The 24,863-nt window shown below is 36.5% G+C and overlaps 1 protein-coding gene across 2 annotated transcripts in view; it reads right to left on the bottom strand.

Annotated features, from left to right (window-relative positions):
* Positions 1–1,026: 1,026 nt before the first annotated feature.
* Positions 1,027–24,863, bottom strand: part of CDC42SE2 (CDC42 small effector 2) — an 83,154-nt gene continuing 59,317 nt past the window's right edge. For both annotated transcript variants that reach the window (XM_036403205.2, XM_036403206.2), the window contains exons 5-7: positions 7,934–8,035; positions 3,367–3,484; positions 1,027–2,944 (exon numbers count right to left, since the gene is read on the bottom strand). In XM_036403205.2, the coding sequence (XP_036259098.1) occupies positions 3,386–3,484; positions 7,934–8,035 (201 nt within the window). In that variant the 3' untranslated portion in view covers positions 1,027–2,944; positions 3,367–3,385. The remainder of the gene's footprint in view (positions 2,945–3,366; positions 3,485–7,933; positions 8,036–24,863) is intronic.

The following is a 24,863-nucleotide window of genomic DNA, read 5'->3' on the forward strand; positions in this document are numbered from 1 at the left end:
AGCTCTGATCCCATGACACTCACTCCCATGCTCCCACGCTAACTCTGAAGAAGCATTAGGAAAGTGATCCAGGTTGAAACGAACCAATGTGGTCATACAACCTTTCCTAGAGGTCAGCATCCACGAGTTAGCTGCCAAATCAGTGTCAGCGCTAGCATGGACTGTAAGGGTAAGCAGATAAGACCAGTCCAAATCAGTTTCATGGGTGTGCCTTTGAAGTAATCCTACTAATTACTGGCAGAACCTTTAATGTCAGACACTGAAAATGCATATACAGTGCAACATTTGGTCTTCAAAATATACCTTTGTAGACAGTTTTAAGCGTCTATAACCTCAGCATTGAAAAAAAAAAAAGAACTCATTAGTTGACTGGTATAGCATGGATTTATCTCCATCTTTATTTTACTTTAAAACCTTATTTCCTTCTAGCTGCCTTTTTTCCCCCTCAACTGGCAATTTAATGGACTTGGCATGAGCTAAAGAATTCATTATCAGTCTTCATAAGAATGTAGTATGAAATTTAAAGTAGTAAGTTAGTGCTTAAGAAATAAACTTTGAGAGTTTATTTTATATTTATTTTTATATTTGACAGTGTCAAATATAAAAATTAATTGCCCCAAATAGTAGGCAATACTGTGCCTTGCAGGTACTTTTAACGTAGATGAGCATTTTATGGTGACACATCTTTTATTGACCACCACAGTAACCTGCAGCACAATCAGGAAAGTAACACACATATGAGCTGCAGTCAAAAGGAAAGATTTCCAAAGTATTTTTAGGACACTCTCCCTTCCTTGCAGAAGCCCCTGGCATACATGTTAAATCAATGTGGCAGTAATACTGATAAAATTACGGGTTAATCCATATGGCAACAGAAGGGTCAAGTGCGACGAAAAAAACTCAAACCTGCAATTTATTTATTGACACTAATAGGTTACTCTTTTCACCACAAATCTGTCTGTAAGATGCAAGTGTTTTTCTAATGCAAATATAATTTATGGAAAGGAAAAAGGGTAGGCCACCAACTGAAAGAAAACATTTATTGAATCAAAGTCAATACTTTCCTTTTAATATCTACAAGCCAACACTGAACTGACTTTATTCAAGAATGAACACAATGTACAAAAAAAGTATGTCTGTTATAAAAATATGTCAATTTTTTTCCTGGCTATTGAGCTGAAAACATTTTGGCAAGTGCAAGATAGTTTTGGCAAGCAAATTTAAGCTGCTATTACCAATAACAAAGATCAAATAATTTTGTAATAATTTTGTAGTATATTTAAGAGTCATTGTTAAAGTGGCATTGGAAATGCTAACCCCTAAAAAAAATATATGTATCACTGCACCGCCATGTACTTATGCATCCAGACAACTGAACATCTCATCAGGAATCAGAATCTTTATCAGCGAACACTATCCAACCTACTTTGAACTATTCAACCAGATAAGTGACATCTACCACTGAAATACAACCTAGGGAAGGCAAACTACCTCCATAGCTGTGTATTTTATGTGTTGTTTACAAACAGAGAGAGAAGCTTAGGTAGATTCATAGATATTTAAATCACCAGCTGTTGCAATGTGAAATCACGGAAAGAATAGAAAGATAATAAAGAATCATTTATGACAGTAGTCTACATGCATATTTGCACATAGAAATGGATTTGATTAGGATCAGTTATGCCTTATTTGTTTAGATGGTTTGGGTCTTTTTCCCTCATAAAAATCTAATGTAACCAGGCCTCAAATAATTGACTTCTCTAAAACCACGAGCAAGAAGCAAAAAAGGGACCACTTATAGAGATAATCTGAAAACAGTGCAATATTAAAATGCAGTTTCACAACATGTGAAAGAGACATGCTTTGGAACCTGAGCAAAAGGCATTTTACTGACTTAGTAAAAAGTCACCCTGTATGTTGTTTTCATTGGCACCGGTTCTGCCAGATTAGTATGTCGCTCTTAGCAACTTCCATGGCCCTAAATATTTAGTAGTACACAGATACTGCCAACTACTTAGAAAGGTCTACTAAACTTTTCAGCCAATATTGCAGGCAGTTTGACATGCTGCTACTGGAAATGACTGTACAGGTTGAAATTAATTGTAGAAAGAAAAAGAAGCAGCCAAACATGTTGCTCTTCTGTGTAAATAGACTAAAGCGATTCCACAACACTTAGATACGGTACTACACTGGTTTACAGTCTCAAGGTCAGCTCTTTCAAAATAAATATACTGAACATTTACAACAAATGCCTCATGAATGCAAGCTCTCTCTTTATTATTTCAAGACCAATTGGATAAAAACTAAAATAAAGACATGACTGAAGCAGCTAAGTTACAAGTCCTTTTTCAGAAACAGGCATGACTTGGTGCTACAGCAAAATTTTTCACATCTGCAGTAAGCATTTTTTTTTTCTTTTAGCACCAAGCAGGCCACCATAAAAAGCAACCTCACAAAGCATGCGGTCATCTACTCTGTTGATTTTGTATGAAATAATTATTTGTGCTTGCAGGTCTCAAGACCTTTAAAAAATTCAGTGAACTTTAAGTAATTGAAGACACTAGGGAAACTCATTCTAAACTATTTGAGTGGAGAAAAGATTAAAAGACTAAAAAGCAACAGAATGTTGTGCATTAGTATTTCTGAGGAATGAGGAAAGCTAAGATTGGTGCTTTAATGTGCCTTAGAACAACTAAAAAGTGACAACCAATCCTGAACAGCTCTATGTCCATGATACTGGTTGAGGCCAATGCGTGCATGCCCCTGAAAGGCACAGTCGGACCAATCTGATAAGTGGCATCATCAGAGCAGAACAGCAACTTTTCACTGGACTAATCACGAAGGGTGAACAATGAGCCATCACTTCTCTTGTCATGAGCACAGAAAGCAGTCACCAAGGCAAAAGAGAGGACACAGGAAAGAAGATACAGGAACTCACATAAACCTAAAAGACAGAAAACATGTATTAAACCAAGTTTTGAGCATTCGACCATTTTCCAACTGCAATACTGCTATACATTCACTTAACACCATACGTCTTATGGAAGCATTGCAGAAATGGTACCATAATCATATCACAAACTTCTTTTGAGATTTGTTTTACAACTAACTTAACCTGCAAAGATCAGCCTACAAGATCACCTTTAGTTAAAACACGCTTAAGGTCAGATTGACACAGTCAGAACAATCTGCACTCCATTCTGTGAAAAAGTAACATTCTTACAAGATAGCTAATTTTTTACTCAGAAATGGATTTAAAAATTGGTCATCATAAGGACACAGATTTTTATAAGGAGAATTATGAAACAGTATGATTGTTTTTCATACTGCTCTAACAGCGCCTAAGAAGTAGAATGAAATACTTACAGGAAAGTTATCCCCAAGGTTATCCTGCCTTTGTATCTACAAGTTGCATTTGAACATTTGCAGATATGCCACCTCCATAGCCTCCCTTGGATTGCATCTGATTCTGAATTGAGCTGACCTGGAGATAGAAGGGAAAAGAGGAGTAGAGGAAAGAAGAAGAACAATGAGTTGTAGCATCTTCTTGCTTTTATTTTTTCTCTAGGTTTAGTTTCCAAGTTCTCCTTTGTTACCAGTAAAGCTATATTACTTTTGCACAAGAGCACATTCATCCAAGCCTTGCTGAAATTTTAACTTCAGTGGGTAGCTCAGCAGGAAAGATCAAAGAAGTGGTGCTGAGGCAAAAGTTTTTCCTCTCTCCTAAAGAAAACTGGCTGATTCATGGTTTCACTGACCCACTTGATTAATTAAAAAAAATTTAAAAAAATCAAATCTTTTACTGGCCTTGACTCCACCTGACAAACTAAAATTTATCTTGTTATATGGAAAATGTTCTCAGGCAGGTATAATGAACCATACATTTATCACTAGGTAAACATCATTATATTAAAGATATAATATCCAACTTGCAAATATCTGTATGGCTAATTCAGATCATTAAAACAGGGTTAAACTAGGATTTCCTAAATCAAAAAATGGACCTTTTGGTTTGTGGAACATTTTTGATTTATCTATTTACATGACAAAATACAATGCTTGCCTTAATTGAAACTGATCCTTTAAATGGAGAACACTTACTTTTTAAACCTTAGTAAATCTGAACTTTCCTGAACATAGCTTATTTGAAAGTATTTTTAGTCTGATGCATATAAATCTTCGTGCCCCCCTTTTCATGCCTCATGTTTCAACACATGCACATCCTGCTATGACTTTCACTGCCTCTATCACCAAACAGAAAAGGAAACCCATAGTTCTTTCCTGCTTGTGTTGCATGAGTCAAAATAATCATGGCCAAGTGCCTGCAGGAAGACAACTTGAATCTTAAAGGTTTGGCCCTTTTTTCTCTGCATCCCAGAGCATACATAACAACTACACAAAGAGTGGAAAATAACATTCTTTCAAAGCTATGCCTGCAGGGCACCACTTGCAATTATTTCATCTATGCTCCTCCTTCACAGAGGCCTGAAAACACCACTGGAATATCACTGTGCTCTTTAAAACAGCACAGGAGAAATATTTCCAAGCAGCTTGCACGATATTCCCTGTCTATGAAGATTTAAGAAATATATTTTATTTCCACAGCAAGCAAAACACAGGCACAGAATACATCAGCAAACTCATTCTTCCACACAGTTTTTCAAACCTATGTGACAAAAGGGCCTGTTTTATTGATCTGTATCTTCAATGGCATATTGCTATGCAAAGGATTGTGGTTTTTTTATGTATTTAAGCAGCACAATGTAAAACCATTTTATACTTCGACCTTTTGCTGAAATAATTGATACAGCTACAGCAAAGCAATACTGCCATCTTATTTTTCTTCAAGGAAAAGTGTTCAGGGCCAATTTTCTAGTGCATCTGACGTCACAGACTACAAACTCAGTAAAAGAGTGTGCTGAAGTGCATGGGGACGTATTTAAGAACTTGCACATTTTACCAAACCGCTCATCTTCTTCACTAAGCATCTTTTGCTGCCTATGGAAAAAAACAAAGTCTGAATTCAAGTTTTTTCCTTGGAAAATAATGAATCTACACATAAATGTATTCACAAGAGTGAATATAGGATGTTGGTAATTTTATCTGAATGAACTCTGAATCCAGCATAAAAAAACCTACAAAAGTCTCCAGGCCACATCACCTTTCCACCTTAAAACTTGCTTACAAGACTTGAAAATTTTGGAGAGCAGCAAATCAACACAAATTGCAAGACTGAAGTATAGGTTTTCAAGGGTATTTCTAAAAGTTAGACTAATTTCATGAGTCACACATGAGTACGTGGATAAGGAAGTATCAGTCTTAAATTCAGAGACTACTACCCTTAAAACAGAGAATGCAACAAATGAACTAGTCTGCATTAACATTTCAGCAGCTATTTTGTATATGAAAACCTTTGTAGGAGACATACAATTTTAAAATTGCTATGCAAAAAAGGTCTAACATTTGTAGGCTTTTAAGGTGGCATTCTTTCTGAAGCACCCTTCTTTTGAGGCTGAGCAACAAGAACAAGCACTGTGAGATGCAATTTTTGGTTTTTTTTCTTTCCCAAAGATGCCATGGACTTTCTCTGATGATATGCAAGAGCAAGGTTCTTCTCTCTTATGTCTAATTTACATGGGACTTAAGGATTTGAAAGATTTTGGAAAGGAAAGAGGATTGTAACCATTAAGGGTCATGCAAACTCTTGTGTTGCTTATGCACCTCATTAAATTTCCCTATTTCCTTTTTTTTTACCCTCCCTTTCTGAATTAGGAAACAGCACAGACAGATCTTGAGAAAGAAAACAACGGAAAACTACATGAAATACATGAAATCAAAAACTGAACTGAAGAATATGAAGCATCAGAAGAAAGAAATTTCACCATGTACTGTGAAAGCAAAATAGGGAAAAAAGGGATGGAAATGAACAAGAAACAGTGCGCAGAGGGCTCCTGCTGTTTAAGTACACCTCTGACAAAGAATCAAGGCACTCTACAGAGAAGGAAAACAAAAACCAAAATATTTCCGAAATATTCTGAATAGTCAAAACATTATTCAGTCAGAATTGTGAGGATGCATATCAAAGAATAATGCTGACGAAAAAAGGCACAGGACAGACAGAAAGTGAATAAAGAACCAAATATAAATGGAAAAACAGTAAATAAATTGCAGGTATTCACCGAAGGTACCCAAAAAAAGAAAGCACAAAGAGTATTCCTGAGGGATTATAATGACCATACTATAAAGGAAATTATGCAGCAGAAGAACATGTGAAGGTTAACACTGTAATCTTGGAATTTACACTGCGAAGAATGAATGTGGAGACCACCACAGATGAGGCAGAAAATATGCAGTGTGATAAAACAGAGATTTGAGCCTCTGAAGCAGGGGGAGTGGGAATGATTATTTTTCAATACAGATACTTTCCATCTAGGATCAGAAAAATCTTGCTGGTCATTGATGCAGCAAATTCTCCAAATAAAAAAAGAAAAAAGAGAAAAAGAGCTACTTAGAAGCATTCAAAACTAAAAAGTTTATGTAGAGAGACAATAATGATTACCTACTATATGGGGATAAATTGGGTATTATGCAAGAAAAGGATGAGAGCAAACAGGCAAAAAGTGAAAAAATAAAGCTTCAGGCCACCTACACAAATCTCAAATGAGGCAGCTCAGCTGTGAGACTGAGGAAGGTTCCCTCAGGAGAAACAACAATTACTAAAAAAGCAAAAGCCACACTTTAAAAAAGTAATCAAACAAGCTGGTCACGTTAGTCTATTATTTCAATTTATAATGGCTTTAAATATTAATGTAAGATATCACATTAAATAAAGAATCAGCTTTAACTAAATTTTATCAAGTGGAATTTGTGTTTGGCCATTTAACTTGCTTACAGAGGTTTTACTAAAAATCATTTCCAGCCCACTATGTTGTTTTTGAAAAACACTTTATGATGTTGAATTTTCTAGCTATATCCTTCCTCATTACATGCCAAGTTAGAAAAAAATTTTGTGTGATCTCAATAATGGCAACTTAAACTAGTTGAAGCTACAAGTGAACTCCCTTGCTTACATTTAAGCTTTTTTAGCTCTGCTTTCCATTCTGATATTTCCGACAGACACAGAGATTTTTCCTCTTTGTCAACAAGTCTTTGTCATCTCCAAATATGTTTTCCTTTAAAGACTATTAATAAAGTCAACAAGTACTTTTCATCTACATACAACCATTTTCTATATTTTATATTATTGACCTTAGAAACAGATTGATATTTCACAGAAATTTGAAGCTCTAAAACACACACCTCTTTCCATAAGCTCATTTTCATTATTTATCTTAGCTTCTGTTTTTTTACTTTCAGACAGCTACAAATATTTATTGAGGCCATCTTTCACAGGAAGCTACAAAATCTTATTGTGACACTGCTTGCTCTTGAAATAATTCACACTGCAAACAGGGCTACAGAATATAGAAAAAGCTCAGCAAGAACACCTAAACATAAATTTGTTTGCACCATAAACTGAGGTAAGTTAGAGTTCTACATGAACTATATTTAAAACAGCTTGAGGCATTTAAGGTAAGAAATCTAGCTAACTATAAGACACTTGTTTTTTTCTATATAATACCTGAGTATATTTTCAAGTATACATCTGTTTTGGTTCATACATATAATCAGAGTGGATTTTTAGTTTAAAAAGTATTCTGTGCAATTTATACAGCGTCTGAAATGTGTTATCAATAAATATAGGAATTAAAAAACAATCCGTATTCTTGAATGCTAGTGTTTAGGACTTGGAATTAAAATGCTATAAGGTCATTCTTCAGTTTCATATCGATGCTTTCTTATAGCTGAAAACTCATTGCTTCACTACAACATACAAATACAGTGTTCCTGTATTCTGTCTAATATGAAATTATGTTCATCCACTCATGCTTACTGAATTCATTCCACTGAACAGGTCTCCAGATCCTACATGAGCTGTGTGAACAAAGTTTGTCGGCTCCCCAATCATGCTTCGATCAATCCGCCGTCGTCTTTTCTGAAAGGAAGGTAAAGAAAATATCTGAGATTCACTGAAAAGGCAAAAACTACTATACATTTCATAAAAGCAGAAGTTAACCATCTACAGGAAGGATACTGCATATACTGTAAGGCATTTTAACAGAGTCAAAAAACAGAGACCAAATTCTGAGTTTAACCAAGCCACTAGTATTACTCTCCTTTTTACCTGGAGGATGTGTACCAACAAGCATGGATACCACTCCCAGCATTTAGGCCAACAAAACATTTGTTAATAACCTTAATAAATTCCATATTTATTAACCAGTATTTGCAATGTTTCATACAGTAACTTCTGCCTATATTTGTATTTAAATCATGGTGGGACAGATCAAATTTGAGTAATTCAAAACAAGAATTAATGACTAAAGTGTGTTCGAATAGTCTATGAAGCCACTAACTTACAGAATTTCTTATCTGCATGCCCTGATATTACTGTTTGCAATATACTTCATGGCATACTCTGAACCCATACACTCAAGATCACTTCCAGTCTGCATGATTCTCGACTGTGAGCTGAAGGGGTCCAGTGCAGTACTAAGGCAAAATGGCAGCTCAGGGACTCTTCTGATTCCTATACCATGTGACAGAAGGCAAGAATTGCTTAAATTCTGCTTCCCAATTTTCAGAGTCACAGCTTCATTTTTTAGTAATCTAATAACATGCAAGTAAAAAAATTAGAGGCAGTAAAGAATTTCTCTAATTAAAGCTGCTTTGGTTGCCTGCCTCCAGCTAAGCATAGCATTTAAATGATAAAAACAAGAAAACCCTATCCTCATTTCTTAGGCCAGAGCCAGGAGCTTACATGGAGCAATTCATGCAGTGTGTAGTCACCATATGCCCATACTCTGAAAAATGCCTGCATTTGGGGAAAAAAAAAAGCCACGAAACACAGTTCCAATATCTCAATTTAAGGTATGTTGTACAAGTTCGAGTTTAAGAGCTAAAAACTTACTTGAGCTCAAGTGAAACCTTCCTATTACCTTAAAGTTCATTCGGTCTTGTTTTTAACGATCTCTATTTCTAATTGGCTATGAGGTTGTAAGACCACACAGACTCAAGGCACGAAGATACATGCCTCAAGTGGGCTAACTACTATTTCAATAGCTACAGATGAAATCTTTATGAATCAGAGCCCATACCTATGAGAATACATCATAAGGTTTAGCCAGCAAGTACAGAACACATTTAGTCCTGTTCTGCCCCTTTTCCCTATTACAAAAGGAGATTTCAGTAGGTTTCAGTACCTTCTTGCATTCTTTGAATAGCTGGGATGAGGAGGAACACATAAAATTCTGTGGGAACAGCTAAATACAATGATCTGATCTAAGCTAAAACTACTAGTTTTCTCTAATTCCAAAGAATTTTGCAAAATCAATTGATCAAATAAAATATTCCAGCTGTAAAAAAGTTGTATTTACACCATCCTCTACTGTAATATGCTGTAATGTTGACACAGAAAGATGATCTAGATAGCTGTATAAAAATACACTGCTTTAATTAAAACACTTAAAATTATTTAATACCTGCAGCAGCTGCCTCTCTCCCTCTTTAAAAAAAAAACAGCAACCAAATGTATGTATCTACACAATACACCCATAATTCATTTTAATAGATTTTTGATGCAGAGAAGATATAGACAAACTCAAAGGCTTTGAATTTTTCTTATCTTGTTTATGAGTTTTTAGGACAATTTCATTTTTTTTTTCTGTTCAAAGTAACTTATTTTACTCTTTAACTTGTTAAGATCACTGGCATGCCATTAACAAGTGCTGGATCGTGTGAATGACTGTAAATGATTCTCCACTAATCATCAGGTAGTCAACCAGTAACCACTACTTAAACTGCACTGCCACCAAACCATGCCTCTTATCTTAACTGAGTTCCTTATCAGAGGCCATCAGCCTGCTACATCTGCCTGACCTGTGCCCACTGATGTGAGCTCCATGAAGCTATGGATCAGTATTTAAATGCAGTGCCACAAAATAGCTCACTGTGAAAGTGAATAAAAAATTGATTTACTTCTTTTTTTCCTGCAGGAGTACCCAGCTTGCATTTACATTACTGTTTTAGCTTGGATCCCGAGAATGCTTTTGAAGTAGCTTTACGAATTCTCACTTACCATGATTCAATGTTAATTTTAGACTAACCCTGGAGTGCAAAAATTACACTTTTTAAAAAATGAAGCTGAACTAGAAGACTTAACTGATGTTCTCCCATTGCTATCAGACATTGAGGCCAATGAACAAGGTGAGCCAGGCTGGAGTAGATCACAAGACACCTAATACACTTCATGACTCCCCAACAGCAACTGTTCTGCTGTCCTACACAGCTGATCCTACTAGAATGTGCTGTTCCTGTAGACACGGTCTCAGCCACAACCAAACTGACCAATTAGAATGTGTAAAGACATGGGGAGCACTGCAGAAAACAATCTCTTTACGAGGAGTGTAACACAGGAGAAAGCAGTCGGGGAACATGCTTGAAAAGGTTACAAAGCTTTTACAGAGGACACTAGAAATATAAGCTTTGCCAGGATTTTGTTCTGAGGTTGTATTTTTTGAGGCCTTGTATCTGTAATAATACGTGCATAACAATGTACGTATGCTAATGTAAGAATTAACACGACATTGATTTTTTCAGTAAACTGAATTTGAAAGAAGCAGCACATTTATCTCCTACTTAGGAAGAAATTAAACATAGTTATGCTCATTTCCCTCTACCATCTGTGGCTTTCCATGCTCTCTCCTTGTGCAGCTCACAAGCCTTCTTACATGACTGATTTGTTGTGGTGAAGGACTGATTTTGTGTTCTGGGAGTTAAAAGTGCACTGCTTGGGCCATAGAAGCTGTGGCTGATCAGCTGAGATAATCACCAAGACTTTCAGGAGGGAAAGACACATCAAATACTTCATGTTAAAAAGAAATAAAAAATGCTGACAGGGCTCAGCAAAATTTAATGCCACTAGGCTTCACCCATACCTCAAACTGCCTGACATCACAGCATAAGTAATTACCCCTAGAATACACTTACACACCACTGATTTAGTAATAAGTAGTAATGAAATGTGACTAAAGGTGATCTATAAAACAAATGAATGTTTATGACACTAGTGCAAAGAACTTCAACATACACACCCCTGTATGTTGAAGTTCTTAGTTCTTTAGAACGAAGTTCTTAGAACTTTTCTTTGAAGTTCTTTAGTTGTACCAACTAAAGCTTTGTTTTCAAGATGTTTCTGACTAAAGAAATAAATGCCCCAACCTAACTAAATGTCAGCCTAACTACAATGAGTCCTGTGTCCTCTATTTGCATTCCCTGTGGATTTTTTTCCTAGCAGGAGGGAAACAGAAGAAGGTTCATATTATAATTAGCTAATTTGACTGTTATCTTTCCTGACAGTTTAGGTCAAGTTGCTAAAACACTCAGTATCAGCGGACAAAAAACATTTAAAATCTGTATTACAGTATTTTTTCCGCTTTGCCTTGTGCCAAAGCACTTCCCCTTTTACTAGGAGGGCAAGGAGTGACATGGTTGCCTGCCTCCAGGCAGATGAGATGAGAGGAAAAGACCTGTAAAAGGATCCTGGAAGTGTACCATGAAGTGCCATCATTAATGGCTTTACTCAGTTTGTTCCCTTGACAGAAAGCTGAAGAATTTGGACTGCGAAGTACATACCACGCAATTTTTACATCATGAAAAGAAAAACTGATCTTGAAACTGAAGCAGAAAAGATGCAGGCTTATGTGTAAATGTCTTGAGAGGAATGGAAATAGTGCGAAGACCCACCTAAGGAGTCCTGTTCTGAATGCGTACTAGATGCAATGAAACAGGATCACATTTCAGTTACCACAGAAATGAAGTAAAAATTGATCTTTTCTATTCTTAACCTGCAAGTGACGCTTTGCACCCACACAGTAGCATTTCCTTCGAAATACAAGATTAGAAATCAGAAAGCCTCCATTAGTTGCATCATAAAAAATATTTTAAGCCTGCAAGTTTCTTGAAACTTTAAACAATTTTAAACTTTTGCCAAAAAAGTTAAACTAATTATACCATTTATTTTACCTGCCCTTCAGCAAAGCCACAAACATTTCACTGAAATGCTGTTTTTCACAGTTCCAAAGACTACTTATGGCAAGAAATTCAAAACTGTAATTTGTTTCTTTAAACATACTGATGGATCCAGAAGTATGTAAAATTTCCTTTCTATTCCCCTGTATTTTTGGCTTTCAAGGAAGAAGTTATCTTTTTTCACTATCTCCACATTTTGTCCAGAGTTCAGGCTGCGCTTCTTTAGCTCACGCCCTTTCATAAGTGATGGCAACACTTCTGAATTAGGCGCGCTCTCTGCCTGTATGATAAAAACAAGTTTGGGAATTTTTTCTCCTTCGCGCAGTAATGCACCCCTCTCTGCTCTTCATGAGAGGTCCTCTCAAAAAAAAAAAAAAAAAGGTTAAGACACAGAGTAACACCAAGACCTCGAACATATTAAAAAAAAAAAAATTAAGTGATGTCATGATGTCACTTAGATCTTGGAAGGCTGACAATTACTTTCCTGCTAGAAGCTGAAGATGCAAGTGAAGTCAACTTTAGTATGAAGTTTCATACAAAGATATTCCAAAGTCAAGTGCCAGCCTACATTTGGTGGATATCAAAAGCAAAGCAATCTGTTAAGCTCCAGAAGAGCACATTCTGCTAATTCTACACCAGATATTTTGAGATGGCTGTGACAGACATATCAGAAATCCAAGTCTAAGTGAAATATAAGTGACAACAGCATTCCAAAGGATCCTACAACACAAAAGTCTGTGTGGATTCTACCTGCAGCAGGAAGTTCTCAAATTAAAGGGGTACTGCAGGTGCAGATGAGCAATGTGCACTAAAGTACATGGTGGAAACTGAAGAAATTCAGGGGGGATGATGTACTATGGCCTTATTGTGAATACAAAATCGCTGAAAACAATGCTTCTTTATTAAAATTCACACATATGGCATCTTTCTCCTATTGCTTACCCATTTAATTTATCCCACTTTAGAAAACAAGAAAAAATGCCAACTCATTTTTCCACAGAGAAATGTTCTTTATCCAGCTGTATGATGTCCTGGCTATTTATACCTCAGGATCTCAGTAAACTAAACTGTAAGAAACCAGACAACAGAATACCCACTGTCCTCAATGTCTACATGAGCAAAAAAGCAGTGGCAAGGACAGGCTGGATCTTTGCACCTCACTTTGAGAATAACAAAATTTGGTATGTAAGTCACAAGTAGTAAATCCTTGTTTTAATCACTCTGCCCTAAAACTAACACAGACATAGTTATGTTTGGATTGAGGAGAACTTTTTAAAAATTAATACTTGTTAATATCATCAAGCTATCACAAGGGAAGGATAACTTTCCTACTGCCAACTTTTTAGCATTTACTCAAATGTTATAAGTAATTTTTAGTAACTGTTTTATACATATAGTTTTTACTTATTTCATATGCAGTAAAAATACACTGCACATAGCATATTTATGAGTTGCTTAAGTTGCATCTAAAGACATTTTAATGTCATTCCATATTTATCTGTGTCCCAAAAATACAGGGCACACACAGTACAATACATTAGAAAGGAAATAACATGCTGATCTGATCTATCTAGTCTGATTTTGTGCAATGTGTTTTCAACCAGATCCAAATCAATATGAAGTGTTCCATACATAAAATGCCAAGTGATGTACCTTCCTTTTTTTAATCAAGATTATCTAGTCTTTCATTTTAACTATCTGTAGAAGAGGAAGTTTTGTTCAAATTTGTCACAATTTCTCCTTATTCTTCAAGACACTATTATTTTTCATGACATACTATTTTGACTTGATACATAATGAGGAAAAACCAAAACTTTGTACCATGCTTTGGCATCTCAACTGATAGAGAGTAAAAACATCAGCTTCCAAGATTAATTTTCCAGTCTTGTATCAATTTCCTCTCTAATTTCAGACTATTAAAAAAATAAAATTAAAAGGAGTGGAGATTGTGTAGATCAAAGTATTAGTAACACTCCACATTTCAGTGGGTTATGGCAGGAACATCTGTGGCTTCAGTGGGCCCCGTTCACCTGCAAGGCTTGCCTTCGTGGAGTCAGCAATGCTTACTGTTGGCTGGCAGGCTCAGCAACCTTGCCAAGCCAAAAAACAGTTTTCCCCTTTCCTTAAATGAATACAGTCACAAAACAGGCTTATCTTTCTTGGCAAATGCTAACTAAAGAAGATTTAATTCCTCTCCACAGCCTTATTTGAGATTTAATAAATTTACTTGCTAACTCCCTACATGGAAACTCTCCGTGGTGAGCAGAGAACTAAATGATCCATCTGCACATTATAAAGAGTTGCTTTGCAGAACGGGTTTCTGTGGACAGAAAATAATCACTTAACATTGCCTCCAAAAGGTTTTCTTTTTTAAAAGCAAAAAAAAAGACTGTGCATCCATAAACACTAGAAAGCTACACAACTTTTAATACTTGTCACCACAACATGAAGATGAATTTTGACTGCTAGCTCAGTCACTACATAGGCATCAAATACAATAAGAAACAATACACTCTCTGATACTTCCTTTCAAGCCTGCCTTTTAAGTAACAGTATGGTAGTTAGAACATAATGAAATACAATAACTTTTAACATCATCTAACCCTTTGTAACACTAGGAGATCTAGTGCTAATACATCTTTCCATTCTAAACCAATCCAAACCCCAAACACTCCTAAAGCAAAATAAATCCCAGTAAAGCCACCCAACTGCTACTCTTATGATAGACAGGGCAAATGCAAAGAAGGAATATGCTCCTGGTTTTCCTCAGTATCTACCTGCTATATTTGTTTTCACTATATTTTGCTTTCGCATTATATGGGTGCACTATCAAGACACTGATAATACAGATACGATATGGATTTTTTTTAATTAAATAAGAACTATCAAGACTATAGGTTTTTTTTAATTAAATAAGAACTATCAGACTCACATCTCAGTTCTCACATCTATTGTGTATGATGTTTCAGAAATAACCCTCAATCAGCAAGCTTTTTTTTTGAGAACTTCTGTTACTACTTCTTATAGAATAAGAAGTAGTAACAGAAGTTCTCCAAAAAAGTTGTGGTAGATGTGATAATTTCATGATTACCCAATGAAAAAAGCAAACTCTTAATCTGAACATTCCCTTTGGGTTCTTTTTACCAATCAAGATAAGCATCCCTGAGGACATTTCAATTATAGAACTGTATGAAACAGGGCCATTGCTGGCTTTGTATTCAAAAACTCAGCTGAAACTTCAAAAGCAGTTGCAGGCCAAAGATTAAAAAAAAATCCCTAGGCAGAAAGCTAAGGGAAGGATTTAATCAAAGAGAGTCAAGATAGTCAATGATTTCAAGATGGAGAATTTGGATGGTCAGAGCAGAAACTGAAACCCTTCGCTTTATTTTCCTTCTTTGACCTTTCATACTTTTTGTATCTGCTCTTAAAAAATACCAGCAGCAAGACTCCCTCTGCTTTGGCACCCATCTGATCCTCCAGACACTATCACACAGGAAGGGCTAGGTACTTGCTCAAAATAGGAAGTATCAGTTCACCCCGTAGATATAGTTTTCTGTCCTCCCACACACATGCTGTTCTACTTCCAAAATAGCCTCATAGACAGAACATCTGAATGTGTCTCAAGACAAGCTGTGGTCTGAGTGATGCGTCTCAGTTCCCAATAGTGACCCATCAAAATTGCCTAAAAAGGTTGCAGCATCTTGCATCAAACTCTACATAAGGGGGCTGTAAGGGCAAGAGTATCCCTTGCATTTGTTTTTGTGCATTGAATGTTTAAGATGCATTTCTCCACACTTTCCACCCTAATTAAGAATCTATAGATTCATGTCAAAACTAACAAAAAGTATGTATGCATGTGAAGCTGAAAGGCTAACACCCATCTCTACCAACTAGATCGTGAGGTAGCAAACTAACACTGTGAAAACAATGGCTGGATGTATAGGATCATCAAAAAGTCAGTGTGATATTTTTGAAGAAGAAAGATTGCACGTTCCCTAAACATTTCCCTGAATATGGTGGTGTTCTCATTTTTTTCAGCTGTTTTAAACATGTGAGGTTACACTGCAGTACATAATTTATACAATCTCCAAGTACTATATAAGAGTTGATGAAAGAGATACCATACAGAGTAATATTAAAATTCCAGTCAGCAATAACATATGTTTAACATTTCAGTGTTTTATTCAATTTTTGAACCATAAAGTGACAATGAGCATTTGAAGTGTAGGAGCCCACGTACTCTCCCAATGAGCCAGAGCAGACCTATGAGTTTCAAATGCCCCATGTCAAAACATGTCCCACACAGAAGAAAGACAGAGACACACAACTAAGGTAATGTGCAAGATAAATTGAAATGCTAGACACTGCCTCCAAACCACTGAATTTCAGTGACAGATTTATTCTAAAGCAGTAACATCTGATATCTAAGCCCAGCATAACGATGTTCTAACCAATGCTGTGATCTCCATCAACAAGATACCAAAGCCGCTGCCCTCACTAAAACACAATTTTTCTCCGTCTCCTACTTGGGCAGTTTTTAGCAGATTGTTTAAAGATTCCTGACTGATTAAGGATCTTACAAACTGTGGGTTCATCACAACAGAAGCAGGAGGAAACCGGCACAGGCTTTCATGCCAGCTCTTAAGCAAAAGAGGTAAGTAGCAGGTCTCCAGCACACCCAGCTTTCATTAAGTTTCCAAAAGTCCATGATGCCTCATGATTTCTCTAGCTAAAGGAGTTAGGAAATTGAGACTAAGGAATGAAAAGAGGTAAGTTTTTTAATAATGTGAGCTGTTACAACTAGCATCTAATAAGCCGATTATCATGTGTACACTGGATTTAGCTTTTACAGCAAATCACTTGGCACTGACTGACTGACTCAAGTGGAAAAAAAAAGATGAAATACGATTGTCTGAGTTCCTCAGGAAAACAACTAGCAGTTCCATTCATGTATATAAAAAAGCAAAATTAAAGGAAAAATAAAATAATCTGAAATGTCAGCAAAGATGGCATCATTAAATCGTTGCAAAATCAGATTGATTTTAAGTTTCAATTTCTCATCAAATTAATCTATTTCATAACTTTATACATCAAACTGGATTGCACATAATCTCAAACAGTTCCTTTTTTTTAGCAAATTCACCACCTTCTAGCATCTTTTGAAGTATAAGCTTTTTGGTTTGTTTACACAATATTCCATTATATTATGATGATGTTAGTCATCATATGACAAAACGGGCAATTGTAGCCTATGTTTTCTAAATAAACAGGAAAAAATTGCCAGATGAGGTCAAATGACTCTGAAAGACAATAGGTCTTTTAAGAAATGTGTTTAGCTCACACATCAAAGGGAACTTGTTTCATTCTAGATGCTTGAACCACCTTTAAGTTACACAGTAAATCCGAATCTATTCCTTGGCATTAGCTAGAAAACACTGTCCTTTTCAAAAAACCATTAGTAAAATTTTAAGTTGACATTTGCAACTTTCAACTTGGCTGTCATTTTGTCCACAAATTTACTTATCCTTCTAATAATTTTATTTTTATTACTTTGGGTGGTTTAATATCTCTTTAACACATTTTTTTAAAAAAGGTATTTAAAAAACCCCAGTAATCTAAAAGAATCACACCGATTTTTTACTACAGTAACTATACTGCTTTAATGTCTTTAAACTGTGTAGTCTGACTGTAGATTAATAGGTAATCAATCAAAGGACAGTAGAGCATGATGAAAGCAACAAATCCTAGACTCAGAACAGTCTAGATTGGAAGGGACCTTAAAAGACCATCCTCTGACCTCCGTGTTTCAACTGCCCTCCCAACACTTTCCACCAGAACACACTGCTCTAAGTTCCTGACAGGAATGTGGCAACAGTAACTTCCCTGTGCGACTTGTTCTAGTACCTCACGATCCTCACAGTAAGTAATTTCTTCCTGATATCTGATCTAATCTAATTCTACCTTCTTTCATTTAAAAGCCATTCCCCCTTGTCCTACCACTAGCTGCACTTGCAAAAAGTCCCTTCCCAGCCTTTGTAGATATCCATGTCTGTCACACCAGCTTTAGTTTCTCAGCAAAAATCAGACTATTACCATATTAACTCTACCCTTACAGCTGAATAACGTCCAATAGTTTAGCTGTTGCGTGGATTGAGTGCTCATTATCAGCCTGTACAGATGAAAATAAAGTTAATTACTGAAACTACAGAGTCAATCCAGATCTATGACATAGGTAAGAACAAAAACTCTGCTGTACAGGACATAGGAAGAGAGACTGAGATACTGGGTTTGCTCATCTGTAAGAATTGAGACATCTCCTTGTGGTCTTAATGGTCTTCCATTACCTATATAGGAGGGAACAGAAGGCAGACAGCCATGAAAGTGCACAGTGGCAGTTTGAGAAGTTACAGCCCAAAGTTACAACACAGAAAACACCAATTAAACATATGAATACAATAAACATTTATGTAGGTGGTCAAACGCTGGACCAAAAATCCAGTGAATCTGCATGTCTATCCTTTGAAATCCCCAGAATACAACTGGTCCGGCAAAGTCTAGCTGGTTCTGCTTTGAGCAGCTGCATTGCACCAGATGGCATCCAGAGGTGTCTTGCAGTTTAGACTACAAGCCTCTAGCTTCAGATGGTGATGAAGAGCAGGCTGCAACTGACCTTCCTGCATATTCTCCCCCTGTTGTATTTTTCTTACACCCCCCCATAACCAAAAATGATAATAACATAAACCAGAGGTTAAACGAATGATATAACGACTCACCACAGCACAAACTTTCTGGGAACTTCTAATAGCTTCTTATAAAAATCAAATCACAAAGTCTTGATAAAAGCATGCCATGAACTGTATCATATTGAGCTTTCTTTCCATTCACTTACTGACCTTTCCCAACAAGAACACAGGAAATACTTGCAAGATCATCTGGCATGATGAGACCTGTAGTTCTCTGAGGATGTAGCCAGGATTACAACATGTAGCCCCTCCTGCTCAGTCAAGTGAACGTCTCCTTACTTCCAAGATACAACACGAACAAAAGCTTTGGGTGTGCTTAAGAATACTGAACATTGAAACAGTTTTGTAAAGAAATTATCTTCCATGCTGTAGTAAGACTTCCTAGAGCTAGCTGACTAAAGAGGTTTGTTATGTTTTGTGTGTGCAGGTGTCTGAAAACATTTGCATCTTGATGGAAGCAGACACGTTGCATAAGGTACATTACATGCAAGCCTTCTCTACTCCTTTGTACACTCTGCATCCTCTCCAACACAATGATACGCACATACAAAATTTCACTGCAGAAAAGTAAAAGAACAAAAAATAAGCTGAAATATTACCTTAAACAGGTAATAGCCACTGTCAGACACAGGATCCTCACACTCACCATATAAAACCAATCCCTTAGTAAGCTTAACACTTTCTCTGGACCAACTAAAGTATCTACTGCTCTCAAGGTAATACCCCTAAAGGCACTGCCATATGTTCTCACAAGCCTGCACATTCTGATTCACCTTTAACTATGACAATAAATCAGGGCCCACGTGGTAATTTCAAAAAATCTCTTTATGAAACTCATTGTAATTCCCTTACTGGGAATGGATTTTCATGAGTTATGGCACTGTTTATTTTTTAGCAGTAGGATTAATGAGTGGAAGATCTAGTACTTTTGCTACAGGCAAAGACAAAGCCATAATATTTAATAGCAATATCTCAGGAATCAACAAAAAGACACATAGTGAATTCATGAGTTTTCAAACACCTCTGTGAGTATCATCTTAGAAACTTGGCATTAGTTTGCCCAGATAGCAGCAGCTTCTGGTTGGTATATGTGTGTATACATATATATGCATATATATGCAACAAAATACCTGAATATTTTCCTATTTTTCTAATAATATACTGTACTACTTACTTCTCAGTGAAGTTTTACCAAAATGAACTTGCTCTAAATGTAGATATTTTCTTTTTTTTTTTTTAATTTTTTTTTGGTACAAATCCCTTTTTAAGGGAAGTGATCCCATTACAGCTTTCTGTGTCTCAGTCTGAGACACACTCCTAACAGCTAACCTTTCTGGAGATCCTCCCATTGGCATTTCCTTGCTAAGTTATTTGTCACCTGAGTGACCTCAGCATTGTCTCGGGGTTGTCCCTCCTGATCACTTACAGCCTCAGCAGGAGTGCTGTCACGTAGCCTTGGATACCCCATCTGCAGCAGGGAGAAGAACTTGTAAGCATGGAATCACAAATTTTCTTCAGTGGCAATCCCATTTCTTGCTCTTGTGAGGACTTCTGCAAAGCTCCCAAATTTGACTGTCAGTCTGTTCATCCAGCTCAATTTTAGGCAAATCATTTGTGAGGACTTGTGAGGACTCTGTGAGGACTTCTGCAAAGCTCCCAAATTTGACTGTCAGTCTGTTCATCCAGCTCAATTTTAGGCAAATCATTTTGTAAAAAATACATCCCAAAATGCATTATTATGTGACAGTCTGTCTTTGCTTGTGCTTGAGGCATCAAAGCAAAAAGGAGTAAGAACCTACACAAGGGAAGGAGGAACAGCCTCCCATGTTCTTCCCATACTAAGAAAAATAGTCACACATTTGAAACGTGATCTCACTAGTGGACATTGAAATGGTGACACTATACACAAAATTAAATTTTAAATTAAATTAAATTAAAATACAATACAATAAGCAGCCAAGACAATTTAGCAAGGAGTGGCCCAGTAGGTATTTCAGAGATCCTTACACATCAAGCCTACCCACAGCATGGTTAGAAGCATCTCTGGAAGAGTAGTCTACCAGAAAGTCTTAAGGAATGTTCAAATCAGCAGCTGTGCTTAGACTTAAGATTAGCTTTCTGCTCAGCTTTTGACATATTCAGAATAGTAACTAACACAAAAGCCTATGCCTGATGTGAGGTTAATATCCCCTAATGACAGAAGGGAAGTTGTTCAGGAACCAAGTTCCAACAGAAGCATGGCAGCAAAGGAGGAGCAACACGGTGTGCCATTGAAAATCTGTGGGTTCAAACGACAGACAATAAAGACAAAAGGACATTGTGTAGGAAAACTAGTAATGCACTGTAAGCCTACACATTTTATTACAACAAGGAACATAAAAAGGAAGTCCTTTCAAAAAGTGTCCTGCTTTCCTTGGCAAAACAAAGGAATCTCTACTGCCTTGTCCAGAGTCCCATCAAAAGGAAAGCACCCATTCCAGACATGTACAGACTCTTTTGTGTAGTCTTGCTGAGGCATGCCACAATTCCACAGGTCTTGAGTGTAAACAATCACTACTATTTCAATTTCATCAAGTAAGGAAGAACCCCATATTCCTAACTTACTTGTCCCATTCTACTCCTCTAAATTCAGTATTGTTGAAAAGATGTATTCAGGAGCAGTAGCAGAAAGAGCTTCTTACTGTTCCACTAGCTGCACTACAGAAATTTTGTTAAGTCAGGTACATTCACTAGTCACAATTTACTGCTACACTCACAAGTAGTATCAACAACAGCACACCATCATTTCTAGAGATAGTGTTGGCTGTTCATACTATTAAGGAGAACCTTCCTACTTACTAATGCATTTCTGTGGCAGCCTATCCTTCCTTATCTTGCAGGTTTTCTGCACCAAGTTATCCATGATAAATTTATTCCTGCAAAAGCAGATTTTCTTTTGTCTATGTCTTCTACTTGTGTATTTTTTGATACCATTACATACAATTTCCTCAGCCTAATATATGCAATTCTGAGGCTGAATTCACTGCAGAAATCCAGAAAATATATAGTGTGGTTTTCTCAGTGTGTCAAATCTAGTGATCTTACAGACTAAAATGAAATATTGGAGCTTCTTATGACAGGAAGAATAGGAAAGCATGGTTTCCTATTGACAGCTGCACAGGAAGCTTTGGCATTGCAACACTGAGCACCATGGATAAACCTAAGATTTTGCCAGGTTCATGCATTATTGGCAACTTCAGGGCAACTGCATCCCAGTTTCGCAAGTATAGTCAGCTTCTCTCAAAACCAAGATACACCCAACATTTGGCTATAGATTTGCAGTGACTGGCAGTTAAAGTCAGAATGAAGAATAAAAAAGAACAATAAACATACAGAGCAAAATCAGGTCTTCTGAAGAGCTGCTGGCTGGGAATTTTTAAACTGGCTGCATAATAATAACTGTACATTATTTAAAGTGAGTATTTTTCATTTTACTCTTCAGCAAATGGAACCACGGGATATCTAAAAGGACAGAACGTAACTCCATATTCCTAACAACTAGAATTATGAATACAGAATTGAATAGTAATTTTTGGTAGGAAGATAGATATTGTTCCTAAATTAAAGAAAAACGACAACAACCAAGATAAAATATTATCACCACCACTCTGTGTTTCATAATCTGAGAGAGGACAGGTACCCTTTACTAACACCCAGGTTTTCAGTGGACTATGGTACCTACACCAACTAAAGAAAAAAGCTTTGAACTACTGGCTTGGCAGCATGACAACTGCCAAATCTTGACCATGTTTGATTATTTTAGGAGTTCCCTAAGCCACAATGTCATCAGGCTATACACCACCCAGAAACACACTTCCATGATCAAGGCACAGAATTTGCAAGAATTGAATTCTCTTCTCAGATTTCTTGCATGGTTTCTATGCCTAAACCTTACTTCACCATCTCACCAGGTTTCCCTGAACATCTGTCAATGTCCTTGAACAGAGGCTTTAGAGTAGCCAACTACAACTGCTGTCGTGTAGACATTGACAATGCTTCTCAACTGTGGTAAAGTTTTAGACTATGGAGAGATGTATATTACATCAAAATAATTTAGAACAATAATTGATGCTGGTTTTCTCTATAACATCATTACAGACAATTTTAAATGTAATTTCTTAAGCCCTGAAGGTCATTTTAATGCATACTGAAAATGCAAATATATTGAGTACAATTTTTGAATACAGTATTTGTCAAAACCCAAGGGAAAAAAATAATCTCCACTACGAACACAACAAAGGTGTTTGCTTTCCAGCTGCAAAGCTAAAAAAAAAAAATCAAGATTCAGCATTTTCATGAGACTCAACATATCCTCTTAGGGATTACTACATAAAAATATTGAGAAATTCAAACCTTTCTGCCCTTCCCAATTGTATCCCAGGAAGGTTTCCTTTCAGACCACTCTTCTGGGTTCAGGATTGTATAGTTACAGTTCATTTTCTTTTCAAGAAACTAAACCACATAAATTTGCATGCAGTTGTTTATCTGTGATAACAGTAAAAGCACAAACCATGCCACAGTCTGAGTATCCTACAGAATTTCTTGTCTTCAGCATCATAAAATAAGTGTCTGGTATGTTTGGGCATAAAAAATACTTTGTCAGTAATACTCACCCCTGCAATGCGTGCAGAGCCAACATTGCTAAGAACCTAAGCTGAATTCTATTCCTTCTTGGGCATGACCAAATTATTTACTAAATTCCAGTGAGCTGAAGCTGGGGGATTGTTCACAGAAAGCTTTCTTGTACCAGTGTGGGAAAAAGATTCAGCTTGACTCTCTGAACACAGTGGGAGCTTGTAGAGCTGGCAACTGGAAGTTCAAAAGTGATTCCTTGTCAAAGTCAACCACTTGATGTACATTTTAGTGATCAACAAAGAACTTTAGGGTAAAATAGGTTTTTGAGCTGTCTCAGAGCATCCTTCAAATGGAAAGGTTTTCTGGTCATTTAGACAAAAGTTACAAACACACCAATACCAAATAAAATCTCACTCCCTTTATAATTTTTCTCTCTTTTTCACTGGGGAATAATGTGAGCTGACTAATTCTAGAACGCTAAATTACGTAAATTGTTATGTAATGTAAGGTATTGTAGGGCACCTGGTCACTATTCCTATAATAAAGATAGATCAGACTAATGTAAGCTCTTCTGTTTTCTTTTACTAAACAAAGTGAACTTTATTTACACAAGCGTCTAGTCTAGAGGCACTGAGAAACAGACAAAGATATTGCAAAACATGATTTTGGTGATATGAAACATGCTACTAGTATACAAGGAGAATAATTTCACTGACTCGGGGGATGATCAAGACACCCTCACATTTGTAAGGTGTTGCAGCATTTGTTTTGCAGCACTTATGTCAGGTGAATACTGGTCCTGTCAGAAACTCTTCTTGTTTTATAATCTGATTAGATACAAAAAAGCTGTTTACAATGAACATCTAGTAAGTAAAACAAAAACCAAAAAAACAACAAAAACCAGAACCAAACCGTGTAATCCAGAATTAGCACCATCCATTTTAAAATCTATCTATAATAAATTTTTGCCTTAGCACCCAAGATGAGCTGCCTTCAAAGAAAACCATGACGCTTATACACATGCCCCATAAAAACTACTAATAAGCTTCCAAGAGTATCTTTGCAGTCAGCAGGATCCCAGGGAAGCACCAAGGAAAATACTCGGGCAGTTGGGTTTGCTGTAATTCAGCAGATTATCCCAAAACAGAAAAAAGAACCCAAAGCAAACAAAACAACTGCACCAACTAAGCAGCAACAAGAAGAAAACCCCAGCAACAGAAAACACAAAAAAAGACCACTACCACCAACAAAACCCCAGCCAAAACCCCCCCCAAAGCCCCAACCAACCAAAACAGACCAAACAAAAATCAACTAAACAGCAAAATCCAACCCATAATACAACAAATATTTTCACAAATCAGAAAAAATGTCTTTTCT

The sequence above is a fragment of the Molothrus ater genome, chromosome Z, assembly GCF_012460135.2.
Source record: "Molothrus ater isolate BHLD 08-10-18 breed brown headed cowbird chromosome Z, BPBGC_Mater_1.1, whole genome shotgun sequence".
Classification (NCBI taxonomy): domain Eukaryota; kingdom Metazoa; phylum Chordata; class Aves; order Passeriformes; family Icteridae; genus Molothrus; species Molothrus ater.